Source organism: Microtus oregoni, unplaced genomic scaffold, assembly GCF_018167655.1.
Source record: "Microtus oregoni isolate MIOR12 unplaced genomic scaffold, Mior012 000023F_ref0000262, whole genome shotgun sequence".
NCBI classification, from domain to species: Eukaryota; Metazoa; Chordata; class Mammalia; order Rodentia; family Cricetidae; genus Microtus; species Microtus oregoni.
Genome location: NW_024543082.1, coordinates 2,249,754 through 2,276,337, shown reverse-complemented (window position 1 = coordinate 2,276,337; position 26,584 = coordinate 2,249,754). Strand labels below are relative to the sequence as shown.

Sequence of the window (26,584 nt, the reverse complement as noted above, 5' to 3'; positions counted from 1 at the left end):
AAAGCTACTTTAGTGCTATGATCATTTGGACTTTGTAGAGATGTGTCTCCTATTGGGGATTTGCTTTATTAACATCTGGTCTTATGTTTGGGAGTGTAATTCATGGAAGAGTACTTGACAAGCATGCAGACAGCCCTGAGTTCCATCCCCGGCATCACAAGAACAACAGAAGCAAGTCTTAACTTCTAAAGAGGATGCCGGAGCAGATTCACAACAGAAATAATGGCAGAAGGGAGTCTTTCTTGACACTTGGAAATAGATTCAGATACAGTGATGATCTCCAGAGCAGATGAAGGCCAAAGACTAGAAGCAAAATAATTTTCCTCAAAATATTCTCCGTGTAGAATTGAAAACTGCTTGAGTAAAGATACCCCTGCCTTGGTGTCCTTTCTTGAGTACAAAGTGGTTGAACTGGAGTTTTTGCCTGAGGTCTATGAATGGTCTATACTAATGAAACTGATTTTACTTCCCTTTTCAGCATTTTAGTTTCTGCTTTTGTATATTTGGCTATGTATTCTTCCTCCAGATGTCTGTGAAGTGTTTTCTGTAAATGATACCTTGTAGCTGCTAAGCAAACCTTAGGGTTATTTTGATTTTCCTGTGCTATTTCATGTGGAGCAGGCTGGGTCAGCTATGGTAAGTGTGGTTTTTCTCTCCCGTTTAGCTGGAGCTGCATTAGTTCTTCATTACTTATTTGTTCTCTGCCAGGCACTGTCTTGACAGCATTGCGGATGTTAGTGTATTTAATGTCCTGACAGTTGTGTGAGGTACCCGCTGTAACATCACTTCCCAGAGGAGGAAGCGGGCACGGTGACAGACAGGATACGTAACTTGCTGTGTTATGCATGGATCTCTGGTAGAACTGAGACTCACACCCAGTTACTTTTACTATCTATACTCTGCTGCTACCCAACATGATAACGTGACAAATGTACACAGTAATGTTAATTTTTGCCACCCTGTGCCTGTCGTTTAGGTGGGCAGGACAATTCCTTTGCAGGTATATTTTTTTTCTGTCAATTACTTTTCTAACTCGTTAACTAGAGTACTTTAAACTATTTCAGCAGTGGGAATCTCCCCCTCTGCCCCGTGCCCCACAGTCACTCACTCAAACTGTCCTTGTAGGGCTACTCTCTCTTGGTGGCTGATTAGTTCAGAATGTGTTTTCAGTGAAGCTTCATAGTACTGACGGCCCCCTTAGTTCCAGATAGAGACACTGGTACATACATGCCTCGTGTGAGAATTGAGGCATTGTGGCTGAGCCCCTGCAAATATAACCTTTTCATGGTCACAACAACACACAGTTCAGAAAGTCATCTCGACGAGACGGCAGCTGTTTAAGCATGAAGGACATACAGTTTCCCGGTGAAAGCAGTCGATAGTGAAATGTGCATAATTTCAACCCACCGAAAGCTTCCCCTTTGTTCTTATCTCAGTTAATAGCATTTTCTACTCAGTCAACCAAGCCACAGCCTCACCATGAAATTTCAGATTTCTCTTTTCATTTCTCATATCCAAAGCTTCAGCAGAATCCTAGCTTATGTGCTTGACTTGGCCATCTTACTAAGCCCTGCCTGTGTGAGGCAATGCTCTTCTCTGCTGGAAAATCGTAAGACTTAAGTAAAATAATGAGTGTGGTACATACCAGAGTCCAAGGGTTGTGCTCCTTGTCCAGCCTCCAGTTTCCGTGTACTAGGTGTGTTGTCCACAGTACCCGCAGCAGTCTAACTTTTTCTCCCTATTTCCATGGCTCCCCTAGCTAAGTGGAGCAGATGGGAGATTGGGGTGTTGACTTAGCTCATAACTTCACCCTAGAAGTACACTTACATAATAGGTCCTCTACTGTCTTCCATGTACCTCAACTACCTCATAGCAGATACTACTGTGCTTATCTTCCCCTAAAGTTTAAGTGCCAGTTGTTTGGGAGTTGTCTCTGAAGCTATGAGCTAAAACCACAGCCCTTCCATCATTGATTGAGCTGTTCCGTCTGCTCTGCCCAGTGCTCACTTGACTGTACAGTAGCCCACACTGGAGCAGAACTAGATAGTAAGGTGTACTTTAGTGACTCTGAACACACAGTGCACCAAACCTTCCCTTTCTTTGTCCTCAGCCCTAGCATTTTCAATGTAGTCAACTAAGCCGGAACCTCCCAGTAAAATTGGATACTTCCCTCTTCCCCATGTCCCTTATCCAAGCAGGCTCCAGTTTCCCAGTTTCTGTAAAGTCTTTAAGTCTTCCCTGGTATTTCCTTAAATTGGTTTTTTGGTTTTTTTGGTTTTTTTTTTTTTTTTTTTTTTACATTTCCAGATAAAGGTTTATAGTTTCTTAAAAAAACGAAACAAAATAAACAAACAAACCAAATCCAGGTCATAGTATTGTTTTTAGGCGCAGCCAAACCTTGGTGCTGAAAGTCCGCTTTCTGCTCCTGTCTCTAAGCTGGGTCCTGGTTTGTTGCCTTTCCTCTCGAGGAGACTTTCTACAGGGAAACCTTAGCCGTTCCAAACCTGGCAGTCTCAAGAGCAGTAGCAGAAAGGATGCAGTCCGGCAGCTCCAGCAAAAGCAGGCGTTCAGGGGCTGGCCAGTGTCTGACATTCAGCACGTCGAGCACACTGCTCCCTGGGGCCTGGACTGTGTTGGCCTTGTGACCAAAATAAGTGATAAAGGTGGTTCCTTTCTGTAAGTGGTTCCGTTTTCACCAGGTCATGGATTCCAGGCAGGTGCAGGTCACATGGCCATTTGCAGTCATAATCTCACAGTGGAGATTATTCTAACAACCACTGAACTCATTGGCCTCTCTAAACGTTGTAGGTCTCCATACTGCTACTTACTTAATGCGTCAGAAACAAAGTCCCTACAGCGTTTGCCCAGGGATGTTCAGTGATTTCTTTCCCCTTGTAGTTTGGATATGCAGTGGAATTTCTTCAGCCGTAGTGAAATCCGAAGTTACATTGTTTGTAGGAAAATGGATGCTGCTGAGGAGAATCATATAAGTTCGTCTCATAAGGTTAACTGTCTCATTGCCTCTCACTTTTCTCTCCTTATCCTTTATAGATACATAAGGTCATAAATGTACTGACCACATGAAAATGGAAGTGAAACTGTCTGGGGAACCAAGGGGACAATGCGAGCAATGAAAGGGGAATGTAGTGGGGTTTGAGAGTAGTGTGCTCATAGTACATTATATACTTGCATGAAAATCGAATTGTAATATATAGAATTTAGCAATTAAAGGGAATAGAGAAAATAGAATATAGTCCAAATTCCTACACTAGTATTCAGTTTGAGTTTTGGTCCCCCTGAAGCTCCCAGTCATGGTTCATGACGCTCAGTCCCTAGACTTTCCCAGCCTTCTCGTTCTGGCTTCTGTGCACTCCTGCGGTGTCTCTCTCCTCTTTGCCTGAAGAGTGTAACAATCATCCTTAAGTGATCTCTGTCGAAGGCATTCCTGACCTGACTGGCCCTCTCCACCTCTCCATCACAACCGACTCTTTCTCTACATTCATTCACATTCCTCATCACTTTTGCCCTCCGTGATTTTCCTTTTCACCCTGACAAGGCCAAGGATTGACGGTGCATCAGGTCGGTGGTGAAGCAGGTGATCATGGGAGTTTTGAGCATTCTTCACTCTGTAGTTCAGTTGTTTGAATCACACACATCCCACTCCTGCCCTCCCCCACTCCCCTGCCTGCAGATGCACCCCTGCAGCCTTTAGGAAAGTGCCTCTGTCTGGATGAAGGGGAGGGAAGTCTGTCAGCTGATGGCAGTGCTGTGCCTCAGGGGCTTCACGGGTGTCTACCCCACAGCTCCTTATCAATTCTCTGAGATAGAAGTTTCTCTTTCACTTCTACCTCATCTTTGCCACCCTTCCATTTTAGTTATCTTAATTAATTTATTTTGGTTTTATTAGACAGGGTTTCTAGTTGGGTTCTTTTTTTTCACTCTTTGGGGGCCTACCACCCAGCTACCAATAAATACAGAGGCTTATTCTTTCTTATGAATGCCCAGCCTTAGCTTGGCTTGTTTCTTTTTTTTTTGTTTGTTTGTTTTGTTTTGTTTTGTTTTTGAGACAGGGTTTCTCTGTAGCTTTGGACTCTGTCCTGGAACTAGCTCTTGTAGCCCAGGCTGGCCTCGAACTCCCAGAGATCCACCTGCCTCTGCCTCCCAAGTGCTGGGATTAAAGGTATGCGCCACCACCATCTGGCAGCTTGGCTTGTTTCTAGCCAGCTTTTCTTAACTTAAATTATCCCATCTACCTTTTGTCTCTGGGCTTTTCCCTTTCTCCATTCTATTTACCTTTCTTTCCTTCCTTCTCGGTGGCTGGTTGTGTGGCTGGGTAGCTGTCCCTGCTGTTCTCCACTCCTCCCTTTCTCACTCCTTTTTCTTCTCCTTTTTTCTCCTTCTATTTATTCTCTCTGCCTGGCAGCTCTGCCTATCCTTCTCCTGCCTAGCCATTGGCTGGTCCATTCTCTATTAGACCAATCGGGTGTGTTAGGCAGGCACCACAGCTTCATAGTTAAACAAAGGCAACATAAAAGAATGCAACACACCTTTGCATCATTAAACAAAGGTTCTGCAGCATAAAAGAATGTACCACATCTTAAACTAATATTTTACAACAGGGGTTTCTTTGTTGTAACAATGACTGTCCAGCTCTTTAGACCAGGCTGGCCCCAAACTCACCTGTCTCTGCCTCTAAAGTGTTGGGATTAAAGATCATTTCCTACAATGTTTTGTCAGCTTTTCTGCTTGATTATAGAACCTGCTTTAACAAAATGATTGGCACTAGCCACAGGTGGTGATTAAGATAGCAATTTTTAAGTTTTATGAGGAAGAATTGTCTGTTGATAGCATAGGATAGGGGGATCCTAGCAAAGGAATTATAGTGAGGCAGATTATTCAAAATCTCTGACAAGTTGAGCTGGAGCCGAACCCAAATCCCTAAATAAGACAACGAGAGGAGAGATCATTCTAAGTGGACAGATCCGGTGAATGAAATGCCAGAAGTCAGAGTGAGGGTGCCATGCACGTGGTACAGAGTGTACTAAGTAGTCTTTAGTGTATGGAGAGTGAGGAATCTAGCAGAAAGGTTAGTATTTAGATTGAGACCAGGCGATGGCCTCACTTGTGGACTCCACACTAAGGAGCCTGTATGTCAGCCATGGATATAGTTCCTAGTGTAAGGAATCCTCCTGCCTTTTGTTCAATCTGTTTATTGTTGGAATTCAATAATTCCAGTTTCATTCAAGTTTGGTATGTCTGGCGAAGCATTTGTCGAATAGGTATAAGTTATAAAGCTGTCTAGAGATAATGTTAATTTCTTCCTATATATCAAGATACTGCTATTAAAAGAACAGGGCCAGCTAATGGCTAGGTTCTCCTGCATACTCCGGAGTTAGGAGACTGTACAATAGGGCCAAATATGTTTTTACATAAGCATTGTATTTAAGAACCAGCATAAATATCTAATCACAAAATCTAAAAGTTAAATACTGTGTAATTAAAAACAAATTATATAGCCAAATATGGATTAATGTTAAATTAAGTATGGAATCTCTTGTTACCTCAGTGTCACCAATAATTCTCTTTTTAAAAATTTTTATTTATTTTAATTTGCTTTATTATTTATTATTTATTTTTATGTGTATTGATTTTTTTTTTTTTGCTTGCATGTGTGTCTGTGTGAAAGTGTTGGAACTCCTGGAATTGCAACTACGGACAGGTGTGAGCTGCCATGTGGGTGCTGGGAATTGAACCCAGGTCCTCTGAAAGAGCATCCAGTGCTCAGTGACCGCTGAGCCATCTCTCCAGCTCAATTCTTTCTCTTTTATTTTGTGTCTTTCTGTACCTAGAGGAAGAACCGATTCTTTCTAGAAACTCTGGCTTTGAAAGTCCCAGGGGCTTGCCGAGTCAGAGTCCTTCAGCACGAGACACTTTTTGACATTTGATGTTTAAAAATGCTTTATGGTACTTTCCAGTTCTTGTTTGCTAAATTGGTTCAGACAATTGCTTCTTTTTTAAAAATTTTGTTATTTTTATGTGTATGAATGTTTATTTGCATGTGTATGTGTGCACCCTCAGAGGCTAGAAGAGGGTGTTGGATCCCCTAGAATTGGAGTCACAGACAGTTGTGAGCCATCATTTGAGTGATGGGAACTGAGTCCAAGTCCTCTGGACATGCTCCTAACCACTGAGCCATCTTCCCAGCCCCCGGGGAGCCTTTATTAGTTGCTAATCTCAGAAAAAGGCTTAACACCTCCTCTCCTTTGTGGTCCCCTCAGATTACCAAAGGAACACTGTAGCATGTTTTATTTTTTAGTATTTTCACATTGAGATCAGTTCTCTCTCTCTCTCTCATGCTCTCATAGCTTTGGAAAGCTTTCTGATGAAAATTTCTTTCTTTTTTGGTGTTCTATCATGTTGATGTCGTACCCCACCCTCTGTTTCAGGGATCAGATCACTGCTTGGCTTGGCACAGTTTGACCTCTAACTGTGGTCTCAGAGTGTGTCTGTCCTGGTTGAATGGCATGCTGTGAAAGGACAGGCTAGAGTGGTTTCCTTCTGCTTCTTAGAAGGGTCGTGGGGGGGCGGGGTGACTCAGTGGATGAAGGTGTTGCCCTAGTGCCCATGTTAAAAACAAGCAAACGAACGACAACGCCAGGTATGTGTTTGTAACCTGTAAGAGACCGTGTTTCAGAAAACAAGTGTAGGGCTCCTAAAGACCAACAGCTGGGGTTGACCTCTGGCCTGCATGTGTACCTGTACAAATAAACACACACGCGCGCGCTGGCACACGCACGCTGGGGGGGGCAGCAGCAGCACTTGATTCTCCACGGTGGTCTCTTTACTTACATCTAAAGCTATTTATTTAATTTATCTATTTATTGAGACAAGGTTTCTCTGTAGCTTTGGAGCCTCTCCTGGAACTAGCTCTTGTAGACCAGGCTAGCCTTGAACTCACAGAGATCCACTTGCTTCTGCCTCCTGAGTGCTGGGATTAAAGGTGTGTGCCACCACCTCCTGGCTTCAAGTTGATTTAATATCTCAACCCTCTGAAAATATTTCTGTCATTAAGATAGAGAACACTAAAAGTCATACTCTAACTATGTAAATACAAAATTTTCAGGCTTATCATTCTCCCAAATGAGCATTTACAAAGCACAGAGCTCCTGGGATACCACATTAAAGCCACGTTTCTTTGTCATTTGGCATCTCAGGGACACTTTCTTGTGGGAAAGGATGATTCCTTAGCTTTGTCCAGAGGATATTATTGGTAGATCAGAGGTTCTAGGACTTCCATGTTCTTTGTAGAATTTTGGGAGCAAAGAATGCTGTCTACTTCGTAATATTCTTTAAGAAGTTAATGACGTATTGACCCAGGATGAATCAGAACACAGGTATGCAGCCTCTTGCCGAGCCACACCAGCTGTTAGACCTGTAAGGCTTGATTGTAGTTTGTTGGAATGTGAACACCTCGTCCGTCAAAGTAGACCAGAGGTTGATTAACCCTGCTGAAACATAGGATGCAGTCAGTGAGCAGCAGTTGGAGTCAGCCTCTAGAGTGGTAGTTTCTCAGTATAAACATAAATGGCATTTTGAGTGATTACTTTAGTTCAGTAGGCAGTTTACGACTGGCATAGAAATACAAGAGAAGTCTGGTGACTCAATATTTTTGTTTTTGAGACCGAGTGTTTCTCTGTCTGGAACTCTCTTTGTAATACAGGCTGGCCTTGAGTTTATGGCAATCTTCCTGTTGAAGCCTTCTGAGTGCTGGGATTATAGGTGTGAACCACTATGCCCAGCTGGTGATTCAGATATTTAATAAGGAAAAGAAAACCTGAATGTCTTCCAGTTCAAACAAATTCTTGTTCACAAGGCCTTCAAAGCAAAAAGCCCAATCCTCTTGACCCTCCCTTTTTGGCTGAGTCTCCACCCCATTCTGTCACTCATTTTCTCTATGGCTGAGTCTCCACCCCATTCTGTCACTCATTTTCTCTATGGCTGAGTCTCCACCCCATTCTGTCACTCATTTTCTCTATGGCTGAGTCTCCACCCCATTCTGTCACTCATTTTCTCTATGGCTGAGTCTCCACCCCATTCTGTCACTCATTTTCTCTATAGCTGAGTCTCCACCCCATTCTGTCACTCATTTTATTTATGGGTTTTACTTATCTGCCTTTACTCATCCACTCTTCTAAAATTGCTCAGAAAATACACAAAAGATTAGTTTTGTATTGATGGAAAGGATTATAATTCAGGATCCATCCTCTGCTGGCATTTATATGATATAAAATCGTTATGATAAAGTTTCCTGAGGAAGTCTTTCTTATTTCCTATGATCGCCATGAAAAGAGGAAAGAGCGGTAGTCTAATAATGGAAAGAAAGATAATGTGTGTATTGTTACAGTTGGGGGCCCAAGAGGCCAAGAGTGACGCATCATCTCCGTATGCTTCCCTTGTCCAGTTTGATCAGTGCATTCGGGTCCCGCATTCTATTGCACTTGGTGTTGAGTTTTGCTGGTTAAAAGCTGTGCAGAGAAATTGCTAGGGATTAAGAGGAACCTGAAAGATGATCAGGGCAGCAATTTTCTGATTTCACAGTGAAGTACATCAAATAGTCTAGGAGAACAAGGTGACAGCTGGCTGGTCTGGGGACGTGTCTTAAAGTGACTTCAATGCAAACTTAAAACCTCTTTTGTTTCAGTGTTCACTTAAAAATCATGGAGGCAAAAAGCCTTATGTTTGGCTTGGGGTGTTTAGTACCAACAAACAAGTTGGTCGAGTGTTTTGTCTAGCATAAGAGAGCTCTGGGTTCGATCCCTAGCACTTCACAACATCAGAGCCTGTAGCACACACCTGTGATGTCGGCATTTGGGAGGGTATGGCAGTAGGACCACAAATTCAAAGTTATCCACAGCTACCAAGTGAGGTCAGGGGAAGCCTAGAATACACGAGACCCTCAAATGACAAGTAGTTTGTGTCCTTACCTGTCATGTTTGCTTGTAAGTGTTTGTATGTATCTGTCCTTTGCTGTAATTCACCTAGTGCTAGGGAGTACAGTAAAGAAGAAGCAGGGTGGTTGGATTTATATCATAAAAGATTTCTGATTTGGGACTGGAGAGGTGGATCAGTGGTAAGTAGCACTTCCTGTTCTTCTAGTAGATCTGGGCCTTCATGGCAGCTCACAATCATCTATAACTCCAGTGTCAGGGGATCCAGTGGCCTCTACTATCATCAGGCCTGATATGGTCACAGACAAGTATGTAGGCAAAACATCCATACAAATGAAAGTACAATAAAAAAAAAAGATTTCTGATTGTGGGTGGGTGTTCTCCTCTTTTCCCTTTGTATTATCATTGTTCAGAAATAGGTCTTTTATTTCGTTTTGTTGTTTTTCAAGACCAGGTTTCTCTGGGTAGCTCCAGCTGTCCTGGAACTCGCTCTGTAGACCAGGCTAACCTGAAACTCAAGATCCACCTTCCTCTGCCTCCCAAATTCTGGGATTAAAGGTGTGTGCCACCACTGCCTAGCTCAGAAATGGCTCTTAATGGGTTGCACTCCTAAAATCACAAGTAGCCATGATATGCAGTGTAAGTGTAAGGGCTCAAGTGTTTATAACTATAGTACTCTCAGAATGGAGCCTTATGTTGAAGAGAAAAATGAATGGAAGAGAGAATGTCAGGCAGGAGACACTGACATGTATGGTGAAGGTCAGGTTCAGCAAACTTAACTAACCATTGATATGATTTCAGGAGAGAGCATTGGCAGTTGCTGGGTAATTTGAAGACTACTGTGGAGGGTTTGGTGTCAGCCAACTGCCCCAATGTCTGGTCCAAGTATGGTGGCCTGGAGCGGCTTTGCAGGGACATGCAGAACATTCTATATCATGGGCTCATCCATGACCAGGTATGTAGAATTAATTTTCCCCCTATCTAATTGGCTAAATCTCTTGGAAAACAGTTGCATGAAGGTGGTTGGCAGAGAAAAGGTGAAGCCCACTGGTTTATGTGAGATCCTAAGTATAGAACTGACTACATGTGTTTGCATGCTTGTGTACATGTGCATCTGCCTTTCTGCCCCACCCCCACCCCCATCTCTCTCACTCAGTGCCGCCATAGATGCCAGAGGAATGAATAAACCGCCAGGACAGGCAGCACAGCAGCAAGAGGTTAGGTCAGTTTGGTTCCTGTTGATTCCATAACAAAGATGAATTTACTGACTAGTTACAGATTTATTATCTTTCAGCTCCTGAGGTTAGAATTCTCAAATAAGTTTCATTAGACTCAAGCCAGGGTGTCTGCTGTGCTGCACTCCTAGGAAGTGCTAAATGTTCCTTCTCTCCTTGTCCTTTTCAGCTTCTGGCTGTTGCCCTCGAATTCTTTCGTTAGTGCCACCACTGCCCAGTCTTTGTTGTTGCTGTTAAAGTCACTATTTTTAATATTTATTGATTTATTTTTTAAGTTTATGGGTGTTTGCCTGAATGTTCGTCTGTATGCTGCATGCATGGCTGGTGCCCTCAGAGACCACAGGAGGGCATCGGATCACCTGGGACTGGAGTCACAGATGCTTGGAAGCGGACATATGGGTGCTAGGGTTAAGCCCAGGTCCTCTGGAAGAGCAACCATGTTCTTAACCACTGAGCCATCTCTCCAGCCCCTAGAAGACCATTTTTATCATCAACCATAACCAGGAAGATTTTCCTCTCCCTTAATTTTAGTCTTCTTTTAGCACCATGCTTTTGATCTGGGGCTGGAGCCCAGTGGTGGTAAAGCAATTGCTGTGTGTGCAGGGCCCCGGGTTCAAGCCCCAGCACTGAAGTCACTTACTCAGTTAATCAGTAAATAGAAAAACCATGCTTTCTCTCCAAGCCCCCCACCCAATGTGGAATATTGGAATATGGAATAAAGCTGATACAAAATGTGTACAGTCTCTTTCATCCAGGAAATGTTTCTGCTTAGTAAGAAACTGAAATTCCATGCGGTCAATTATTCTGTACTTGGAAGGCTTTGGCCTAGAGACCAGTGTGTGCTGTGGAGATAGATCCTTGGGCTTGATGAGTTTGCGTAATTAGAATTAATGTTTCTTGTTTGATCCAAAACCATCTTTTCTTCCTCTGACTCTGGTGTTGCAAGGAGGTGGAGGGGGGGTGGGTTGTTCTGTTCCAGCCACCCGGCTAGCTTACACCTGAAATAATCACACAGAAACTGTATTCATTTAAACACTGCCTGGCCCATTAGCTCTAACTTCTTTATTGGCTACTTCTTACATCTTAATTTAACCCATTTCTATTAAAATCTGTGTATCACGACATGACTGTGCCTTACCGGCAAGATTCTAACCAGCGTCCGTCTCAGGCAGGAAAGCCATGGCTTCTGTCTCTCTGCCCTTCTTTCCAGCATTCAGTTCTGTCTACTCCACCTACCTAAGTTCTGCCCTATCAAAAGCCAAGGCAGTTTCTTTATTCAACCAATGAAAGCAACACATAAACAGAAGGACCTCCTACACCACTCTGGATTGTCTTAAATATAGACTTTTGTTGTTACTTTAATTTAAAACAGGGTAAAAGAATTGTATACTATCCTGGCAGGACTAGCCAGGACCCGTTCTTGAAATAGCAGGAAGACGGCATGAATATTAATAGTGCTGGCATTACCTAGCCAGCCCAGATGGCATCTCTCCCTCTCGGACCGTTTTTTTTAAACTATAGCAGTGAGTATCAGTGGATACGATTGAGTTGTTTGGGTTTCTTCTTTGAAAGCAACCTAGGACACATCTGAGGAGTAATTTAAAAGCGTCAGGATATGCTTTGAACATTACTTTGTAGATAACTGTTTAAGGTTTCTGAGTGGTAGTTTTTTAAAGATTTATTTATAATTTTACATGTATGGGCATTCTGCCTGCATGTATGTCTGTGCACCATATATGTTCAGTGCACTCAGAGGCTAGGCGATGGCAGCAGCTCTCCCCTTTCAATTTTCTTTCTTATTTTTGTTGTTTCTGTAATTTAAAATTTTTTGTTTCAGTTTTTAGCATACATTTTATTTATTCTTTGACAGTTTTTACATGTATACAGTGTGTCTTGGTGCCATCCACCACTGTCTTGCCATTCTCATCTCGCACTCTACTGGCCACTCCCCGATAGACAGCACAGGCCCCCACTTCCATGTCTTCCCCTTCTGTATGTTAGTTTGTTCTTATAACCCACTGAGTCCAGTTAATGCTGCCTGCTGGGATTTTGGCTTATCTTATTGGCCTGACCCTGCACAGGTAACTGCAGCCTCAAATGAGCTCACTGCAACTGCCCTGCAGTGCATGCAACTGTCCTGTCCAGAAGACGGCATTTCACATGCTCCTCTCCATCCTCGGGTTTTCACATTCCTCCTACCTCTTCCTCAATGTTCTCTGAGCCATGGTGCCAGTAAGAGGGGGTGGTGATTTAGTCATCCTGTTTAGAACTGTGTCTCAGCTTTCTGCCCAGAAGAAATCCTGGACTCCACTCTCCTAGCCCCGACTTCTCTTGAACTTCAGACCCAGAGAATCTAAAGACTTTTCTTCTGGGATAGCCGTCAGGTATCTTGAACTCCAAAGCAGAGTTGGACAAAATACTTACCGAAAGGTAGGAATCCCAGTCTCTGGCCAGCCAACCTAACCAGTTTGACCAGGTCAAGGCCAGTAAGAAACCCTGTCTCAAAAAATAAGGTGGACAGTACTTGAGGGATGACACCCAAGGCTGTTTTCTGGCCTCATGCATGTACGCCTGCACATACACAAATTCAGGCCTCACTAGTGCACACATAATTAAGGGCTCTCAATCATTCATCTGCCCTTGCCAGGGACTACTATTCTTCCCAGGAAGTGTAGCAGGCTTTCCTGGACTGCCAGCCTCCGAATCATGACACAGAGACTTATTATTAGCTATAAATGCTCAGCTTTATCTTATGCTTGTCCTACTACCTTTTATAAATTAATTTAACCTGTTTCTCTTAATCTTTTTGCCTCGGGGCTTTTTTCCTTTCTTTCATTCTGTATGTCCTACTTTTCCTGCTTCTTCTATGTCTGGCTGACTGGCCCCTGGCGTCTTCCTCTCTTTCTCCCTCTCCTCTCTCTTGAGCCTAGATTCCTCCACCTATTGTTTCCTCTGCCCGCCAGACCCACCTACTGTCTAGCTATTGGCCATTCAGCTTTTTATTAGACCAATCAGGTTCCTAGGCGCCCAAGGTAAAACAAATGCAACACATCTTTACATAGTCAAACAAATAATCTGGACCATAAACAATTGTAACACATCATTGCCTAGTTGAACAAACATTCCACAGCAAGGAAGTCCTTTTTACCAGAGCTATGTTTCTCTTCTCTCACTTGCATTTATTTTCTGCTGGCTGTCACACTGGAAAATATTGGATTGGCATCAAAGGACTTAGTATGTTGCCCTCTGTTCTAAAAGTAGGGCTCTGTTGCCCCTGAACAGCAGTTTTGGGCCTGTTGGAAAGTCTTAGAATTCACTGGAGAAGTTGGCTTAGTAACTCAAGGTCAATTCTCCTTTGACTGTGTAAGTTCAATACTGTTGGCCACCATCATTTCTTGATGCCATGGAAGCATTGTCCTATGTGTGACTGGTCTTCAGTTTCTATCCCTGGACTGTCTTCTTGGCTCACACATTTAAAAATGATTGTATTTATTTATTTTGGGGGTACATGCATGGTGAATCAGAGGCCAGCTTGCAGGAGTCCGTTCCTTCCATCATGTGGGTCCTGGGATTGAACACAGGGCATTAGGCTTGGCAGGGACCTTTACCTCCCTTGTCCTTTACAGATCTTTGAATGGATCTTTAAAGACGGAATCATTCTGTATTCATTTTTTTAATAAATATTTATTTATTATGTATACAATATTCTGTTTGTGTGTATGCCATTACAGATGGTTGTGAGCCACCATGTGGTTGCTGGGATTTGAACTCAGGACCTTTGGAAGAGCAGGCAATGCTCTTAACCTCTGAGCCATCTCTCCAGCCCCATTCTGTATTCTTGAAGCAGTCTCAGTCTTACCCATGCATCTGTAACCCCCAGCTCAGATCTCAGCTCTGAGTTCTAGGTCTAGACCAGCTGTCTCCTCTATTTTATCATCTGGCTGGCTCTCTTTCCTACCCAACAAGCACAGCCAAAACTGAATATATTTTCTCCCAGGAGACTGCCTTTCATCTTGGTGTTTTTATGCTAATTTGAAGTATTGAACTACCCAGTGTTCCATTCAGAAATTTGGGATTCATGCCAAAATGTTTTGTTAAAAACAAAGTACAAGTTTCCCAGGCTGGTGACAAAATAGCAACCAGGTTAGTAGTGCTGCTGTTCCGTAGTTAGAGCACTTGGTGGTGCTTGATAACAGAAGTTCTTTCTTGGCCCTGTTACTAATTTTACATCATCACATAGTAACCTGACTAGATTACATGATAGTTTCACCATCCATATGTACCACAAAAGGAGAAATGTTGATAAGATTCTCAAATAAAACAAGCTCGCAAATGCAAAGTACTACTAACATATCTTGTCAGAGTTCTCAAAATGATAGCGTTTATGAAAGCACCTGTTCTTCAGAATGAAAATGTTTTTAAAGAATGTGTCTGACCACTTAGAAACTAGCTGGTGCTGGGAAATGGGAGCAGAGACAGCCACTTGACACACAGACACGGGAAATGGGAGCAGAGACAGCCACTTGACACACAGACACGGGAAATGGGAGCAGAGACAGCCACTTGACACACAGACACACTACAACATGTAGAGGCACATAGCACATAGCGGCTCCAGTAGGAAAAAACTAGAAACAAAACCTCCACGTCAGTCTAAGGAGTCAGGCCGGTGTCGGAATTGTTTTCTCCTGCTGTCTCAGTCCAGAACGCTGAGTGCTTTCAAAGGTTTCGGGCTGCTGTGTCATCAGGGAGCTATTCTGGGTTTGTGTCCTTGGGAAGGGGAAGGGACGTGATGATTCACCGTGGTCATCTCTCCCCTTTGTTTTCGTAAGGATGTGTTATGGGTGTGAGTTCTCTTTTGTTTTAGTCACCAAGGGCCCCTGGGAAGCTGTGACATCAGGACCATTTTCTTAGAGGGATCTCATTTTTGTCAGCCTGCATCACCTTTACTCCTTTTGAAAGGCAAAGCATAATGATACTATCTCTCGGTCCTGCTGCTTAGAGATCTGGAAACAACTGAGTGGGAGTGAGTAGCGCCTAGAACAAACTGCTTAGCAGTGTCGGCCCAGCACAATTGTGTGTGTGTGTGTGTGTGTGTGTGTGTGTGTGTGTGTTTGTTTTTGTTTTTTTGAGACAGGGTTTCTCTGTAGCTTTGGAGCCTGTCCTGGAACTAGCTCTTGTAGACCAGGCTAGCCTCGAACTCACAGAGATCTACCTGCCTCTGCCTCCCCAGTGCTGGGATTAAAGGTGTGCGCCACCACCGCCCAGCTTCAATACAGTTTTTTTTTAAATATTTATTTATTTATTTATTATGTATACAATATTCTGTCTGTGTGTATGCCTGCAGGCCAGAAGAGGGCACCAGACCTTATTACAGATGGTTGTGAGCCACCATGTGGTTGCTGGGAATTGAACTCAGGACCTTTGGAAGAGCAGGCAATGCTCTTAACCACTGAGCCATCTCTCCAGCCCCCTTCAATACAGTTTTTTAATGATTTATTTTTTAATGTGTATGAGTATGTTATCTACATGTGTACCATGTGCATGCCTGTTACCCATGGAAGCCAGAAGAAGGCTTTTGGATGACTTGGAACTGGAGTTACAGGCAGTTGTAAGTGTCATGTGGGTCCGGGACCCAAACCCAGGTCCTCTACAAGAGTAGCCAGTGCTTTTAACCTCAGAGCCATTTCTCTAGCCCCAAGGTAGCCTTTTTTTTCAAGAAGGGTTTTTCTGTGTAGTGCTGACTGTCCTGGAACTTGATCTGTAAACCAGGCTGGTCTCGAACTCAGAGACCCACCAACCTCTCTACCTTCTGAGTGCTGGGATTAAGGGCATGGGCCACCACCGCCTGGCCATGATTTTTAAAGTAATAATAATGAAAAAAATCTATCTGTTTTTAAAAATATGCACAATATATTATTATTTGTTGAAACTTTGACATATACTAAAAAGACTCAGAAAAATAAATATAGCCCATAATCTTAATACCAAGTAATAATATCTACTGTTTAGCATTCTGTTGGATGGTCTTATTTTTTTCTTATCTTTCTCTTTATATTTAAACCCTTATATTTAAAAGGCACTTTTATGGGGCTGGAGAGATGGCTCAGTGGTTAAGAGCACCCACCGCCTGCTCTTCCAAAGGGCCTGAGTTCAATTCCCAGCAACCACATGGTGGCTCACAACCATCTGCATTGAGATCTGGTGCCCTCTTCTGGCCTGCAGGCAGAGCACTGAGAATTCTGTATACATAATAAATAAATAAATCTTTAAAAAAGGCACTTTTATGTCTTTTAAAGTAGTTAAGATTGTACCATATGTATCACTAGGTAAGTTACATTAAAATGTTTAATTTTTGTGTAGGTAGTACACTTCTTACATGGTTACATGGCTAAAAAGTCGAGTATAAAACCATATAGTCTCTCATTGATTATCTTCTGATCACATAATTTACTACCAGCTTCCATCCAGAGAATGTATGCTTGTGAAAGTAAATATGAATAATTTCTTGTTATTCATCCTGATTTTTGTTTTGGTTTTGTGTTTTGAGATAAGGTCTTACTGTGTAGCCCAGGTTAACATCCAACTTGAGATCCTCCTGTCTTTGTCTCCTTTGTGCTACATTTATAGGAATTGGGCACTGTGCTCAGCTCCTGGTTTTTCGTGTGTGTGTGTGTACATTGTGTATATATATGATTAAAACAACAACTAAAGGGCCAACAGGATGTCTCAGTGAGTCAGAGTACTTGTTGCCAAGCCTAACAACTTGAGGGGCCCACATGGAGAAGCAGAGAACTAACTCCCACCAGTCACCCTCTGACCTCTGCGTGTACACCGTGGCATGACTTTGAGCAGTGTACACCCCCCACCCACACACATTATAAATAAATGTAATATTGTAAAGTCATGGTTTTACAGGATCAGTTACAATGTATGTTAAGTGAAAGGGGACAGTATAAAATAGTGGTTATAATATGCTAGTATCTTCTATGAAAACCTAGAGAAGAATAAAATAGTGGTTATAATATGCTAGTATCTTCTATGAAAACCTAGAGAAGAATAAAATAGTGGTTATAATATGCTAGTATCTTCTATGAAAACCTAGAGAAGAATAAAATAGTGGTTATAATATGCTAGTATCTTCTATGAAAACCTCTAGAGAAGAACAATCGCCTTCTCCCAGCAGCTGTTGCCTATCTGTAGCTCTTGTCTAGGGCGAGGTCCTGTGAGGTCTTCCCCTCTGCGTTGACTCAGCTGATGTCCTTGTACAGGTCTTACTTAAGCAGCCCTATTGTTAAGACTTAATGGTGCAGCTTCCTGTCACTTACAGAAGTCTGTCTCACAGTAGACATCCTAGTCCCCTGGCACTCACAATTGCTCTGATCTTCCTTCTGTCCTTGTGTCATGTTCCCTGAGCCTCAGGTGTAAGGGTCACATTGTAGATCTTAGACTCTTTTTATTATTATTATTATTATTATTATTATTATTATTAGTGCTACATTCCATAACCATGACAACCCCCCTTTTTTACATTTATTTATTTATTTATTATATATACACTTTCCAGGAGACAGTGCCAGATCTCATTACAGATTTTTGTGAGCCACCCACGTGATTGCTGGAACTTGAACTCAGGACCTCTGGCAGAGTAGTCAGTGCTCTTAACCTCTGAAGCATCTCTCCAGCCCCTGTAGACTCTTTTTTAAAGTTTTTTTTTTAACATTTATTCATTTGTTTATTTAGGGATGCATGCAGTCAGAAAGTTGGTCTTCTCTCTCTCTACGATATTGGTTCTGGGGCTTAAACTCAGGTTGTCAGGCATAGTAGCAAGCCCCTTTATCCACTGATCCATCTTGTTGGCTGGCATACAATCTTTTTAAGGTGTTTGTTTGTTAATATTATGATTAGAAACTTTATATTTATGTTCATTGAGGATTTTGATTAACAGTTTTTTTGTTGCATCTTTGTATGGCTTTGAGATCACAATGTTTCTAGAGATTTGGTAATTTATCAGTGGAGCCATCTGTTCCTGAGTTCTGTTATATGGGGACACATTTTATCAGTGATTTAAATAGTGTCATTCATTGCTCTGTTCAGGTTTTCTGTGTCCTCATAGTTCAGTTTTGGTAGATTAAATGTTAAGAAATTTAGCTATTGTTAAAGGTTTTCCAATGAATTGACACATAATTGTTTATAGGGTTCCTTCCATTGACTTGAACCATGCCTCTCCCCTCCTTTGGGAATGAAACCCAGGGCCCTGCTCACACTGACAAGCACTGAACCTCTAATCCACAGCCTCCTTCTTTATCATTGATTTTTGAGATGCTTTTTGAATTCCACATTACTTTCTAATGTATTTTAAGGTCTCTTTCTAGCTGTTTATTTTGTTCTATTAGTTGGTTTGTCTCTTGATATTTGTGTTAGTTTTATATTTGAAAGATTACTTAATCTAAATTCAAACTCCTGCCCCGTAATCTCAGGAAGGGGGTGTCTTTTCTAGGGTTTTTATTGCTGTGAAGAGACACCATGACTATGGCAACTCCTATAAAGAAAAACATTTAATCAGGGCTGACTTACAGTTTCAGAGGTGTAGTTTGTTATCATTGTGGCAGGGAGCACAGCAGTGTGCAGGTAAACATTGTACTGGAGAAGGAGCTAGGAGTTCTATATCTTGAGCCCAGGCAACAGGAAGTGAACTGTCCTCTACACTGATAGCTTGAGCATATGAGACCTCAAAGCCCATTTCCACAATGACACACTTCCTCTGACAAGGCTATACCTACTTCAACAAGACCACACCTCCTAATAGTGCCACTCCCTATGGGCCAAGCATTCAAATACATTAATCTGTGGGGACCATACCTATTCAAACCACTATAGGGGTTTCATTATAGAAAACATTTCATTGTCGTGTCTGGGTAAAACCCTTCATTCTCTCTAGGACTTCATATTTCTTTGACTCTAAAATACAGCCTTTTTTGGCCAACATCTATGGCAAAACCAAGTGTTTCCTTGTTTTGTTTGCAGTAGGTACTAAAGACATTCACCCCTGTCAACTGACTGCACTAGTTTTTTTCCTTGTAGGAAACCAGATAATGAAGAGAAAAGGAGTAGGAGACAGATAACTTTCACTGTATACCTTTTATATCATTTGCATGTAATACCTATTCAGAGCAGTCTAGGTTCAGTCCGTGAAGTGCTTCCACACAAGCGTGAAGACCTGAGTTCAATCCCCAGAACCGGTACTCACTGTAATCCAGGCCAGCCAGTCTAGCCTACCGAGTGAGTTACAGAGAAAGACTGTCTCAAAACTAAGGTAGAAGATGCTCCTGAGGAACTTCACCCAACGTGGACCTCTGGCTTCTGTGAACATGCGTATATACGTACACCCATACACATAAGAACAATTTAAGAGCCGGGCAGATGGTGGTACATGCCTTTAATCCTAGCACTCAGGAGGCAGAGGCAGGCAGATCTCTGTGAGTTCAAGGCCAGCCTGGTCTACAAGAGCTAGTTCCAGGACAGGCTCTAAAAGTACAGTGAAACCCTGTGTCAAAACAACAACAACAGGGCTGGAGAGATGGCTCAGTGGTTAAAAGCATTGCCTGCTCTTCCAAAGGTCCCGAGTTCAATTCCCGGCAACCACATGGTGGCTCACAACCATCTGTAATGAGGTCTGGTGCCCTCTTCTGACCTACAGATATACACACAGACAGAATATTGTATACATAATAAATAAATAAATAAATATTTAAAAAAAACAACAAAAAAAAACAATTTAAGTAATTATGTGTATATATTCCTTTGCTTGCTGCTGGCAGCCTTTGTTGAAGCAAAGGAAGGTTATTCTCTTTTTTTCACTCTCCCTTCTCCCCCCTCCCTCCTTTCCTACTCTTCTGCCTCTATTTGGTTTTCTTGTTTTGGAAATAGGGTCTCTCTATACAGCTCAGGCTGGCCTTGAACTCCAGACCCTCTGGCTTCACCTCTCAAGCGCTACTATTACAGAGGGGTGCTACTATGTCAGCTTTTATATCTCTCTCTTACTGTCAGCAGTCAGGATCTGCTCATCACGTTGGTGTTTGTTTGGCAGGTGTTTAGCCGCCAGGCGGATTACTGGCAGTTTGTGAAAGACATTCGGTGGCTCAGTCCGCACTCAGCCCTTCATGTTGAGAAGGTAAGAGTGAAGGGGAGCTGGCTTGCTGGGTGGCTGCAAGTTTCACTGGTGCTCAGCCAGAAGACTGTTCTCCCTGGGATGGAGTGCGTCCACTTTCTTTTAACTAGAGAGGAGAGATTATCTCGGTAGCAGTGACTTAGAGGGAAGGCTTAACCAACCAACAAACCAAATTCATTCAGGTTGCTTTTTCATCTCCTGGGAAATGAGTGAAAATGATCTAATGAAACTCTTAAAAAAAAAAAACTAGGAGAAATGGCAAGAATTTCCCTAAAGCAGTAAGAGGACTGTGGGCATAAAGCATTCCAGAGTCCAGTGGATTGAGTGCTGCCTTCAACACTCTGGCTGCTTTGGAGTGTCCTGTCTCCAGCTCCACATAGTGCTCCAGGTTTCCAGTCAGGGAAACAACTCAACGAAGTCAGGTGACTTGACCAAAGATACACAGCTGGTTCAGTCAATGACTATTTTATGTATGCACTTAATTTTTTATTATAGGAAAATTAAACGCATCTAAGTTAGATTAATGAAATGACTGCAAAATATCCGTCCATTGTCCCTCTTTATTTCTCTTTGTATGACTTGTTTTGTTTCATGTGTGTCCCAGCTATTGATTTATTGCTAAGATGAGGTCAAGAAGTATACTTTTTTCCCCCTAATATCCAGTGAACAAAGACTCTGGGCTTTATACTGGCCTTTCTTTACATGATCATACTGGCCGTTCTGTATATGATCATACTGGCCGTTCTGTATATGATCATACTGGCCGTTCCGTATATGATCATACTGGCCGTTCTGTATATGGTATGCTGGCCGTTCTGTATATGGTCATACTGGCCATTCTGTGTATGATCATTATGGTCATACTGGCCGTTCTGTATGTGGTCATGCTGGCCGTTCTGTATATGGTCATACTGGCCGTTCTGTGTATGGTCATACTGGCCATTCTGTATATGGTCAGGCTGGCCATTCTGTATATGGCCATACTGGCCGTTCTGTATATGGTCATACTGGCTGTTCTGTATATGGTCATATTGGCCGTTCTGTATATGGTCATACTGGCCGTTCTGTATATGATCATTATGGTCATACTGGCCATTGTGTATATGATCATACTGGCCGTTCTGTATATGGTATGCTGGCCATTCTGTGTATGGTCATATTGGCCGTTCTCTATATGGTCATGCTGGCCGTTCTGTATATGGTCATGCTGGCCGTTCTGTATATGATCATACTGGCCGTTCTGTATATGATCATACTGGCCGTTCTGTATATGATCATACTGGCCGTTCTGTGTATGGTCATATTGGCCGTTCTCTATATGGTCATACTGGCCATTCTGTATATGGTCATACTGGCTGTTCTGTGTATGGTCATATTGGCCATTCTCTATATGGTCATGCTGGCCGTTCTGTATATGGTCATGCTGGCCGTTCTGTATATGGTCATACTGGCCGTTCTGTATATGGTCATACTGGCCGTTCTGTATATGATCATACTGGCCGTTCTGTATATGATCATACTGGCCGTTCTGTATATGATCATACTGGCCGTTCTGTATATGATCATACTGGCCGTTCTGTATATGGTATGCTGGCCATTCTGTATATGGTCATACTGGCCATTCTGTATATGGTCATACTGGCCATTCTGTATATGGTCATACTGGCCATTCTGTATATGATCATACTGGCCGTTCTGTATATGGTCATACTGGCCATTCTGTATATGGTCATACTGGCCGTTCTGTATATGATCATACTGGCCGTTCTGTATATGGTCATACTGGCCGTTCTGTATATGGTATGCTGGCCGTTCTGTATATGATCATACTGGCCATTCTGTATATGATCATACTGGCCGTTCTGTATATGGTCATGCTGGCCGTTCTGTATATGGTCATGCTGGCCATTCTGTATATGGTCATACTGGCCATTCTGTATATGATCATACTGGCCTTTCTGTGTGTGGTCATACTGGCCTTTCTGATCTGAAAAGATCATAACCTGCTGTTTTCTTTCACCTTCTCATCTTTCCTTCGTTCATTTGTTCATTCTGTTCTGTTGTGTTTACTGATGTAGCTTCACTAGGTAGCCCAGGTTGCCCTTGAATGTGTAGTCTTCCTTCCTTAGCTACCCGTGCACTGGGGTCATCAGGTGTGTGTTCCCACACCTCAGATGTGGTGCTATGCCATTTCCTCTGAGGGGCTTCCTGACATTGCTATTGATGCATTTTGTGTTACTGATCTTGGCTATGAGAACTTGGTCTTAGAAACACTGAAGGGAGGAGGAGGTCCCGTAGAGAATCTTTAGGCTGAAGAGCTGAGTAAGTGGATAAGAGCTCTGGCTGCTCTTCTAGAAGATCCAGGCTCAATTCCTAGCACCCACATGGTGACTCACGACCATCTGTAACTCCAGTCCTCAGGGATGAGATGCCCTCTTATAGCCTCTGCGGGCACTACATCCATGTGGTATGTATTCAGACAACACACTCAGGCGCATTGAAGAAAGTCTCAAGAAAAATTTCAAGGGCATCTTTGGTGGTGTTTTTCCTAGACCAACCCATCTACACATATGCATGCCAAGACTTTTTATCACATTTCTCTCTGGAGGCACTGAAATAGAGGACTCTGTGAGAGAAGCCAAGAGGTCAAATGCCTGGGAATATCCTAGAGATTCCTCTTTGGAGATAGGCCGTAGAGAGCCAGATTTAGTAGGCTTGCTTCTCCTGAGGTCTGATAGGTAGAGAAGCCATTCATCTCTTCACGGTCTTCCTCCTGCATCTTCGGAAGCTACCCCGGGTAGCCTTCTCTCGCCTGTCTTCAGCATAGTTCTCAGGTTCCTAGGCCCTCACTGCTGCGCTTTGTCTGCCAGGGTGTGTGTTTTGACTCCTGCCTCTTTGCCTCCCCAGTTCATCAGCTTGCATGAGAATGACCAGAACAGTGCTGATGTGAGCGAGCGTGCTGTTGCAGAGCTCTGGCTGCAGCATAGCCTGCAGTGCCACTGCCTCTCAGCCCAGCTCCGGCCTCTGCTTGGGGACAGACAGTATATCAGGAAATTCTACACAGGTGAGTAGAAGCAATTCAGGGTGTTGTGCATACTGCTTGTTGATCTTCTGTCTCTGTTCTTCAGTAGATTGCTTCTGTACCAGGGTCTCCTAAAACTTACTTGATGCCGTGGATTCTACTCAAAAACACATAGCCAGCCCTCCTCTCAGCCACCTTGGGAAAACACCCATGCCAAGTTGTTCCTGTCCTGATGCATGCAAACTATAAGAAGAAATGCCACAAACTGAGTTTCCTATGTGCTGGTCGCTGTGCCACTGCCCTCTTTACAGCTGCTCCGTGAGCTGGGTAGTAGGATCACTGTTTTCTTTCTTTTTTTTTTTTTTTTTTTTTGGTTTTTCGAGACAGGGTTTCTCTGTAGTTTTTGGTGCCTGTCCTGGAACTAGCTCTTGTAGACCAGGCTGGCCTCGAACTCACAGAGATCCGCCTGCCTCTGCCTCCCGAGTGCTGGGATTAAAGGCGAGGATCACTGTTTTCTAATCAGAGAGGCTAGGTGACTTAGCCAGAGTCACACAGAGCCAGGTCCAATTCTGCACCCTTCTGATTTTGGAGCTTCTTATGTTAGACTGCATACAACTGAGCGTCTTCTGTACTTTACTTGTCCCCAGATCCTTCCTCTCCTCAGTGACATGCTTTTCCTCTATTCCTTTTTATTCTGTCTCTTTCTCCGAGCTTCACCCTTCATCGCTATGGTACGTTTTCCCTTCCCAGAAACTGCTTTCCTGCTAAGTGATGCCCACGTCACAGCCATGCTCCAGTGCCTGGAAGCAGTGGAACAGAACAACCCCCGGCTCCTGGCTCAGATTGATGCATCTATGGTAAGGGGGGCAAAGGGATCCCCACGTCTGTCCTGGGCCTTCTCCGTGCTGGCCACTCTCAGTGACAGATGACTTCTCACTGAGGCGGCTGTGAGCTGAGAGACTTTCATTTTTGAAATGCTTGGGGAGCTGGGTGTGGTAGCACACGACTGTTGCCTGGGTCTGCTTGCTATTGCTGGCATAAAACACCTTGGCACAAAGCAACATGGGGAGGAAAGAGTTTATTTGGCTTACATATCCTTAGTCACAGTTCACTGAGACAGGAACTCAAAGCAGGAACCTGATGCAGAAGACATGGAAGAGCACTGCTTACTGACTTGCTCCGCATGGCTTGCTCAGCCTGTTGCTTACAGAACCCAGGACCACCTGCCCAAGAATGGCACCACCCACAGTGGGCTGGACCCTCCCACATCAATCATTGAGCAAGAAAATGTCCTACAGACTTGCCTACAGGCCAACCTGATGGAGGCATTTCCCCAGTTGACAGTCCCCCCTCCCAGATAAAACTCTTAACTGTGTCAAGTTGACAGGCATCTGTAATCCCAGTACTTGGGAGGTTGACACAGAAGGGTCAGAGTTCAAGATCAGCCTGGACTATATAATAAGCTTTATGCTAGCTTAAACTATGAGATCCTGTCTTAAAAATAAAAAAGGAAAGGGGAGGTGAGAGGTAGGGTGAGAGGAGCAGAATATGATGGAAGGGAAAGGTGAACTGGCGAGCCTGAAGTCCACTGAGAGACCCTGTCTCAAAAGGAAGGTGGTGAGTGATTGAAGAAGATGGCCAGCATCAACCTCTGGCCTCCATGTTTGTGCACAGGTATGAATGTGTGCCCTACCTACAAAAGAAGTCGCTAGGGGCCGGGACTAGGCATGGAAACTCGCTACTGTAGTCCCAGCACTTGGGAGTCTTAAGAGGTGGGAGGATAGACATGAGTTTGAGGGCAGGGCACTTTGAGCTACGTCGTGAGTACCAGGCCACCCAAAGTGACATGACAAGGCCCTGTCTAAAAAGTGAAAAAGAAAAGGGCACTGAACCACACACACACTTGCCTTCTCTCCCAAAGCTCAGATCAGGTGCTCATGAGAGACACGTATGGCTTAGACCACCAGTCTATATGACTTTTACTTCACATGCATCCTTTTTGGTATGTATTTATGTGTAGTGTAGATACATGTCTGTATACCTGTTCCCATGTCTATGGGTATCCACGTGCAGGCTGCCATGCCCACCTGGATTTCACACTGGTATTAGGGCTGTGAGTGTAACACCCGATTCTGTGTTACCCCCTCGGTACAGTTCGCGCACCACTATACTATACATATATGCAAGTTGGGCAAGGGCCTGGAGATTGAAAGAACACACAAAGAGACCTGGGTCATTTGAAAGGAGATCAGCCGGGTGCCGTTTATTCAACCTTGGGGAAATCCTTATATACCTAGCTGCTGCACAAGGATTTCCACCCAGGCAGTTGGGAAATTACCATACCAAAGATGGAGTCAACAATGCCCAGGCGGGGGCAGCGGGAAGCACAGGAACAAACAGAATGCTTTAGTTAGCTGACCAGAAACTGTCCTCAAGATGCACCCCAGGAACAAGGGTAGACCCGGGCCCTACATGTGAGTTCTAGTCCTTGTGTTTGCAGAGCAAGAACACTTGCTGAACCGTCTTCCCAGCCTCCCGTGCATATTCTTGCGTTCTTTGTTGCACCACTTACAGGAGAAACTATCCTAGAAGAATTCCAGTGCAGAAGCTGTAGTGTTCCGATGTTGAATGCTGTGGTAGCTGTGCTCTAGTAGTCCAGGCCTACTGTCAACTACGAGCTCCCATCAGCGTTTCTGTAGTAATGAGTGCCCCTCCTCTGAGGGCCCCTGCTTCATTCTGACATGTTTTCTTTTGTTTTAGTTTGCCAGAAAGCACGAGAGCCCGCTGCTGGTTACAAAGAGCCAGAGTCTGACGGCTCTGCCTGGTTCCACGTATACCCCTCCAGCTAGCTGTGCTCAGCAATCCTGCTTTGGGTCCTCCTCTAGCCTCCACCAACCCATGGCCAACCACAGCTCAGGTATGGGGGCAGATGCTGTGTAATTACTGCATGCATTATAGGCTGGGGAAGTAGAGGACTTTTGTGACTGCTCACAGGCCAGAACCTGCCTTTGTTTGGTTTTGGTTTTACCTTCTCATCCTTCACCTCTGGAAAGTCGAGAGTCCTTGTGAGAGTGACTGCAAACTGGAAATAGAAGCTTGGACTGGTAGACATTGGTGTGAGTGTTTTTGTTGTAGGCGTCATAAAAACATACTGAGCAGCAGTTGCTGGTGTGGGACTGTAGGGCTGTAATCCCAGCACTCAGAAGAC

General features: G+C 43.6%; 1 protein-coding gene across 6 annotated transcripts in view; it reads left to right on the top strand.

Annotated features, from left to right (window-relative positions):
• Positions 1-26,584, top strand: part of Rubcn (rubicon autophagy regulator) — a 63,571-nt gene that overhangs the window by 12,952 nt on the left and 24,035 nt on the right. For 5 of the 6 annotated variants that reach the window (XM_041672787.1, XM_041672785.1, XM_041672784.1 and 2 more), the window contains exons 2-6: positions 9,750-9,903; positions 20,274-20,357; positions 23,262-23,418; positions 24,127-24,233; positions 26,137-26,293. In XM_041672787.1, coding sequence (XP_041528721.1) covers positions 9,865-9,903; positions 20,274-20,357; positions 23,262-23,418; positions 24,127-24,233; positions 26,137-26,293 — 544 coding nt within the window. In that variant the 5' untranslated portion in view covers positions 9,750-9,864. The remainder of the gene's footprint in view (positions 1-9,749; positions 9,904-20,273; positions 20,358-23,261; positions 23,419-24,126; positions 24,234-26,136; positions 26,294-26,584) is intronic. The other variant, XM_041672786.1, reaches the window with a different exon arrangement.